Source organism: Zonotrichia albicollis, chromosome 30 (assembly GCF_047830755.1).
Source record: "Zonotrichia albicollis isolate bZonAlb1 chromosome 30, bZonAlb1.hap1, whole genome shotgun sequence".
NCBI lineage: Eukaryota > Metazoa > Chordata > Aves > Passeriformes > Passerellidae > Zonotrichia > Zonotrichia albicollis.
In genome coordinates, this window is record NC_133848.1 from 6,567,703 (window position 1) to 6,574,684 (window position 6,982).

General features: G+C 69.9%; 1 protein-coding gene across 2 annotated transcripts; it reads left to right on the plus strand.

Moving 5' to 3' along the window:
* Positions 1-1,229: 1,229 nt before the first annotated feature.
* On the plus strand, positions 1,230-6,307 carry LOC141725679 (methanethiol oxidase-like). 2 transcript variants are annotated; one of them, XM_074529689.1, is made up of 12 exons: positions 1,230-1,433; positions 1,956-2,027; positions 2,261-2,373; positions 2,846-3,034; positions 3,198-3,318; positions 3,471-3,653; positions 4,108-4,289; positions 4,419-4,497; positions 4,857-4,978; positions 5,073-5,165; positions 5,471-5,589; positions 6,081-6,307. In XM_074529689.1, exons 1-12 carry the CDS (start codon positions 1,430-1,432, stop codon positions 6,241-6,243), a joined length of 1,440 nt encoding a protein of 479 aa, XP_074385790.1. In that variant the 5' UTR covers positions 1,230-1,429; the 3' UTR covers positions 6,244-6,307. The 2 variants fall into 2 exon arrangements, with proteins under 2 accessions (XP_074385790.1, XP_074385789.1); XM_074529688.1 differs by lacking the exons at positions 1,230-1,433; positions 1,956-2,027 and having other exon boundaries at positions 2,265-2,373.
* The last annotated feature ends 675 nt before the right edge of the window (positions 6,308-6,982 follow it).

Genomic DNA, 6,982 nt, shown 5'->3' on the forward strand with positions numbered 1-6,982 from the left:
GTACTTTTCCACCCCAAACCCGATCGTTTTCCGTGATTTTGCCGCTGGCAGTGCACAGAGAAGGCCCGGAAGGGGCTGCCCGCTGCCCTGTGCCCGCTGCCCTGTGCCCGGTGCCCGGGCTGTCCCGGAGCGGCCGGGGGGCAGAGCTGTCCCCGCTGCGGGGCCGTCCCCGGGCCGGGCGGTGTCCCCGCGCTGCTGGCGGCAGCAATTCCGTGTCCCGGCGCCCTCCCCCGGGGCTGGAGCCGCATTCCGGGGCGCTGAGTGTCCCTGGCTGTGGCCTCGGGAGGGGACCCTGCTGCGGGCCCTCGGGGCCTGGAGCGGCATCTCGGCTCCTTTGGGGCCACTTCAGCCCAGTTTGGGTCAAATCCAGCCCGGCTGGTGCCACTTTCGTGCTGCTGGTGGCACCCGGGGCTGGGGTTGGGCACGGCCCAGGGCCTGGGGGACACTTGGGGGTGACCAGAGGGTTGGGAACAGTCCCGGGTGACGCTTCCAGCCCCAATTGCCAGCCTCGAGCTCCAGAATCCCCCTTGTCCCCAGCTGACCCCAGGTCCCCACCCAGAGATGCCACCCATGGAGGCCACCCCGTGTCCTGCCCTGGATGCAGCTGCCCCAGGAGGGCTCGGGGGGCGTTTCCTGAGGGCCCCCGGTGTCCCCTGGGTCTGTCCCCGTCCCCGGGATCCCCTGAGCAGCTCCTCGAGCCCATCCCACTGTCCCCGAGCCCATCCCACTGTCCCCGAGCCCATCCCGGTGTTCCGAGCCCATCCCGGTGTCCCCGAACACATCCCGGTGTCCCCGAGCCCATCCCGGTGTCCCGAGCCCATCCCGGTGTCCCCGAACCCATCCCGGTGTCCCCGGGCCCATCCCGGTGTTCCGAGCCCATCCCGGTGTCCCCGGGCCCATCCCGGTGTCCCGAGCCCATCTCGGTGTCCCCGAGCCCATCCCGCCGTCCCCGGGCTCCCAAACTCCCGTCCCCGGCAGAGCCCGCTCGGGGACCCTGCGGGGCCAGCGGGGACCCCCGGGCTGGCGCTGGGCTCGGGGTCCCCCTGTCGGGAGCAGGAGCAGTTCGGGGGTGCCCGGGCCGGGCCGGGGGCGCTGCGGGCGCTGCAGCCGCTCCGTGCGGGGCTCGGCGGGCTCGGCCGGGCCGGCCCCGGGCTTTGAGGCTTCGGGAGCTGCAGCGAGCAGCAGATTTGGGCGCAGATTGGCGGCGGGGAGGAGGAAAGAAGCCGCAGCGGCGGGCCGGCCCCTCCCAAGCGCTGGGCAGCCCCTCCCTGGGCTTGGCCGCGCTCCCGCCACCCCTCGGCGGGGATAAAAGGCCCCCGGGAGCAGCCAGGGCACGGCACAGCCGCTCCAGCCCCGAGACAGCAGCAGCTGCCCCTCAGCTCCGGCTCCTTCGTCCGCCGCCAGCGCCGCGACCCCCAGAGCTGCAGCCATGGGTAAGGGACCCCCGCGTCTGCCCCCGAGCCCCGGGCCCGCAGCGCCGGCCCGAGACCGGCTCCGGGCACAGCTGGGCATTCCCTGGGCACACACACCTGGGCACACACACCTGGGCACAGGTGCCTCTGTGCTCCGGGCACGAGCAGGGAGCCGGGCCCGAGCTCTGCCCGCGGGGCCGCTGTTCCCGGAGCTGCTGCGGGGCCTCGGGGGCTCCTGGGGGCCCTACCCTGCCCCGGGGAGCCGGGATCCGGAGGGATTGTCCGAGCTGGAGCTGCCAGCGTGTCCCGGCTCCGGGTGACAGCTCTGTCCCCGTCCTGTCCCGGCTCCGGGTGACAGCTCTGTGCTCATCCTTTCCCGGCTCCGGGTGACAGCTCTGTGCCTATCCCGGCTCCGTCCCCGTCCCGTCCGGGCTCTGTCCCGTCCCCGCGGTGGCCCCGGGGGTCCCTGGGCTGGGAGGGCCCCTCCGGAGCGGGCTCGGTGCGGGCCCGGGCCGGGCTCACGGTGTCCCCTCTGCTCCCCAGACAGATGCAGAGCTCCGTGCTACGAGTACCCCTCGTGCCCCGACGTGCTGAAAGGCGAGTGCTGCCCCTGCGGCGGGGCCGGGCCGGGGGGGTTTGGGCTCTTTGGGGTCCCCCGAGCTCGGGGTCGGCGCCGGGCCCCTTGGCCAGGGCTGCCGGAGGTCGCTCCTGCTCGTTCCCGGCTCGGGGGGAGCGGCAGGGAACGGCAGCAGCCCGAAACCAGGGCGGTCATTGCGGAGAGCTGCCCGCGGCTCTCCCGGTGCCGTTCGCGGCTCTCGGCGCGGTTCGAGCCGCTCTTGTGTCCCCAGCCCCGCGGGAGGAGGTCGCCTACGTGACCTGCACCTACAGGAGCACCGGCATCGAGCAGCCCGATTTCCTGGCCACCGTGGACCTCAACCCGCGCTCCTGCCACTACGGCCAGGTACCGAGCCGTGCCGGGCTCCCGGGGCGGGACCGAGCCGGGGCTGCGCCCCCCAAGCCCTCCGGGGCCGCCCGGGCAGCTCTTTGCGCCCTGAAACCGAGGGAAACCTTTAAACCTTTGTCCCGTCTGCTCCCGGCCGCCCCCCAGCCCCTCTCCAGAGCTCCCCAAATCCCGGGGTCTCTCCCGGCCCCTCTCCGGGGCTCCCCAAATCCCGGGGCCGCTCCCGGCCCCTCTCCGGGGCTCCCCAAATCCCGGGGCCGCTCCCAGCCCCTCTCCGGGGCTCCCCAAATCCCGGGGCCGCTCCCAGCCCCTCTCCGCGGCTCCCCAATCCCGGGGTCTCTCCCGGCCCCTCTCCGCGGCTCCCCAAATCCCGGGGTCTCTCCCGGCCCCTCTCCGCGGCTCCCCCGGCCCCGGGCCCTCCCCGCGGGCTGTCCCGGCTCGGCCCGGCCTCAGCTGCCTTGGCCGTGCCCAGGTGATCCACCGGCTGCCCATGCCCAACCTCAAGGACGAGCTGCACTGCGCGGGCTGGGGCCCCGCCTGCGGCTGCTTCGACGGCGGCGCCGCGGCCAAAAGGACCAAGCTGGTGCTGCCGTGCCTCATCTCCTCCCGCATCTACGTGGTGGATGTGGGCTCCCAGTGCCGGGCGCCGCGGATCTGCAAGGTACGGCCGGGGGAGCCGGGGCAGCGAGGGAGGGAGGATGGATGGATGGATGGATGGATGGATGGATGGATGGATGGATGGATGGATGGACGGACGGACTCTGTGGTACGGCCGGGAAAGGCGCCGAGCAGGCGGAGGCTGAAACTGGCGCTGGTTCGTGCAGATGATCGAGCCCGTGGATGTGTTCTGGAAGTGCAACAAGGGCTACCTGTCCGTCACCCACCCCCTGCCCAACGGCGACGTCCTGGTCGCCAACATGGGCGACGCCGCTGGCCACGGCAAAGGTAAATTTTCCCTGCCCGGATTCCCTTTTCCCTGCCGGGATTCCCATTTCCCTGCCCGAATTCCCATGTCCCTGCCCGAACTCCCACCCCGGGGGTCCCGCTGGAAATGCAGAAGCCTGGATTTGTCCCCGCCCGTCCCTCGTGTGTCCCAGGTGGCTTCGTGGTGCTGGACGGAGAGACCTTCGAGCTGAAGGGCAACTGGGAGAACGAGTGTGAGGCTCCCCCGACCGGGCACGACTTCTGGTACCAGGCCCGGCACAACGTCCTGGTCAGCTCGGCCGGGATGGTGCCCAGAGTGGCCGGGCGCGGCTTCAACCCCGATGACCTCAAGAAAGGTGGGGACACGCGGGTGGCAGCGCCGGCAGGGCTGAGCTGGGGCCGGCAGCGCTCGGTGCCCCCGAGAGGCCGATTTGCGGCCGGAGCCTGGGCCGGGCTCGGGCTGGGGCTGGGCGGGGAGGAACCCCGGGTGGGCAGGGTCCTGCTGCCCCAAAGCTGCATTTCCCTGTGTTCTCCCCAAGTCCTGCATTTCTGTGTATTCTCCCAAAATCCCGTATTACTCTGTGATCTCCCCAGTTCCTGCATTTCCCAGTTCCCCCTCCCCAGTTCCTGCATTTCCCAGTCCCCCTCCCCAATTCCTGCATTTCCCAGTTCCCCGGTTCCCGCATTTCCCGGTTCCCGCATTTCCCAGTTCCCCGTCCCCGGTTCCCGCCGTTCCCGTGCCGATGCCCCCCAGGAGCCCCTCGGGGGTCTCTCCCCGGCCGCCCCCAGCCTCTCCCGCGTGTCCCGCAGGGGTCTTCGGCCGCCGCCTGAACGTGTGGAACCTGTCATGCCGCAGCCTGACGCAGTGCTTCGACCTGGGCGAGGATTCTCTGCCCATGACCGTGCGCTTCCTGCACAACCCCGAGGCCGCCGAGGGCTACGTGGGCTGTGCCCTGAGCGGGGCCATTTTCCGCTTCTACAAATCCTGCGAGGCGAGTGCGGGGCGGCGGGGAGCGGGAGCGGGGCCGGGGAGGGTGCGGGGGCTGAGCCCGTCGTGCCCGGCTCGGCTCGGCTCGGGCCGGGGCAGCGCGGGCTGAGCCGGGCTCGGTGTCCCTGTGCAGAGAGACAACTGGGCCGTGGAGGAAGTGATCCGGATCCCGGCCAAGGACGTGTCGGGCTGGATCATGCCCAAGATGCCGGGTGCGTGTGCCCTCGGGGGTGGCATTCCTGTTGGCTGGGCGAGCTCTGCAGCCGGGCACGGCCTGCGGGGGGAACCCCAGAGCCGGCTGGGGGACCCCGAATCCTGCGGGGGGACCCCGAATCCTGACTGACCCCAGATCCTGCGGGCTGACCCCAGAGCCGGCTGGGGGACCCCGAATCCTGCGGGGTGACCTTGAATCCTGACTGACCCCAAATCAAGGCTGACGCCAAATGATTACTGAGCCCGAATGCTGACCGAGCCCAAAGTCCTGGTCCCTGTCCCAAAGCCCATCTCAGGCCAGGCCCGTGTGGGCTCCCCCGGTGCTGGCCGTGCCCCTGAGCCCCGGCTCTGCCCGCAGCCTTCATCGTGGACCTCGTCATCAGCCAGGACGACCGGTTCCTGTACGTGTGCAATTGGCTGCACGGGGACATCCGTCAGTACGAGCTGTCGCGGAGCTGCAAGCCGCGGCTGGTGGGGCAGGTGAGGGGCAGGGCCGGGCCGGGGGGCCGAGCGGGGCCGGGGGGCCCGGGGGCCCGGGCCGGGGAACGCTCGTGTGCCAGCGCGGCCCTTGCAGGTGTTCGTGGGGGGCAGCATCCTGCGAGGGGGCCCCGTGACCGTGTGCAGGGACGAGGAGCTCAAGTGCCAGCCCGAGCCGCTGGTGGTCAAGGTGAGCGGGGCGGGGCCGGCGCGTCTGGGCGGGGCTGGGGGGCGGGGCCGGCGCGTTTGGGCGGGGCTGGGGCGGGGCTTGCAGCTCCGGGCGGGGCGGGGGGGCGGGACCGGGGGTGAGCGTGAGTGTGGGACTGTGTGTGAGTGTGTGTGCTCACCTGAGTGTGAGTGTGTGTCCTCACCTGACCATGAGCCTGAGCCTGCTCTCAGTGCCCCTGCTGGAATCCAGCCCCAGTGCCCCCAGTCCTGTGTCCCAGTGCCCCCAGTGCCCCCAGTGCCCCCAGTAACCCCAGTCCTGTGTCCCAGTGCAAGCGCGTGTACGGCGGCCCCGCCGCGCTGCAGCTGAGCCTGGACGGGAAGCGGCTCTACGTGACCAACTCCTTCTACAGCACCTGGGACCGGCAGTTCTACCCCAGCCTGATCAAGTGAGCCCCTCCCGGCTGCCCGGGGCTTCCCGGGCCAGGGTGGGAGCGGGGAAGGGGCCGCGACCCCCCCGAGGCTGCCCCGGAGCCGCTGCCGGCCGGGTCGGGATCGGGCAGAGCCCGGGCTGAGCTCAGCGCAAGGGGGTCCGGCCTGGCCGGGCAGAGCCTGAGCCGAGCCCGGGGGAGCTGGGGAGGGGAAACGGCGCCGAGCCCGTCCTGGATGGATTTATGCCCGTCCTGAGGGAGCTGGGGAGGGGAAACGGCCCCGAGCCCCTTCTGAATGGAATCGTGCCCGTCCTGAGGGAGCTGGGGACCCAAAGGTGTCCCTGTGCCCATCCTGTCCCCTCCCTCGGGAATTGCGGACCCCCAGCCGCCCCCATCCCAGCCCGTGCCGCTGGCCCCGGGCCCGGGGGTCGCTGTCCGGGGCAGCTCCGGGCGGGCTCGGTGCGGGCCGGGGGTCGCTGTCGCCCTGAGCCGCCGCTGTCCCCGCGCAGGGAGGGCTCGGTTATGCTGCAGCTCGACGTGGACACGGACAAGGGCGGCCTGAGCGTCAACAAGAACTTCCTGGTGGATTTCGGCAAGGAGCCCAACGGGCCGTGCCTGGCGCACCAGATCCGCTTCCCCGGCGGCGATGCCAAGTCCGTGACCCTGCCCTGAGCGGCGCCGGCAGCGCCGCGCTCGGCAAACGGCGCCGGGGCGGGATCGGGGTCCCGGGGGGAAATTGGGGCTGTGGGGTGCCCCGGGTGATGGGGCTGGGGGGGATCGGGGCTTTGGGGTGCCCCGGGTGATTCTGGGCTTTAGGGTCCCACGGGGGATTCCTGCTTTGGGGTCCCCTCGGGTGATTTCGGGGTTCGGGGTCCGCCGGGCCATTCCCTGTCCCTGTCCCCGTCCCCGTCCCTGTCCCTGCTTTCCCTGCCATCAATAAAGTTGTTTCCTGCATCAGCCGCCGCTTGCCGAGGCTCATTCCCGGAAAATCCCGGGACAAACAAATCCCGGGGGGGCCGCGGGCGGAGCCGGGACCGCGGGAAGGGTCTGAGGGAAATTCCCGGCGCTGCCTCTTTTCCCGGGGTTTGCTTCCAGATGGGCATTTTATCCCCATTTGTCAGCTATTTTCCCCCTATTTTTCTCGATTTTATATTTCTATTTTCCCCCTATTTTCTTCCTATTTTTTCCTCTATTTTATCTTTATTCTTCTCTATTTCCCCTCGATTTTATCCATATTTTACCACTATTTTATCCCTACTTAATTTTTATTTTATTCCTATTCTATCCCCCTATTATCCCTAGCTTATCTTTAGGCAACAAAAGAGGAGGGAAAAATGTCAGAAAATGACTTTTTTTTAAAATCCAAATTGCCAAAAGTGCCCAAAACCCTAAAAAAAGAGGGAAATTCAGC

Excerpts from the sequence above, each read along its gene's own strand:
- LOC141725679 (XM_074529689.1), top strand. Across the intron at positions 4,979-5,072 it reads AGCCGCGGCTGGTGGGGCAG|GTGTTCGTGGGGGGCAGCAT; the intron begins GTGAGGGGCAGG and ends CGGCCCTTGCAG. Across the intron at positions 5,166-5,470 it reads CCGAGCCGCTGGTGGTCAAG|TGCAAGCGCGTGTACGGCGG; the intron begins GTGAGCGGGGCG and ends CCTGTGTCCCAG.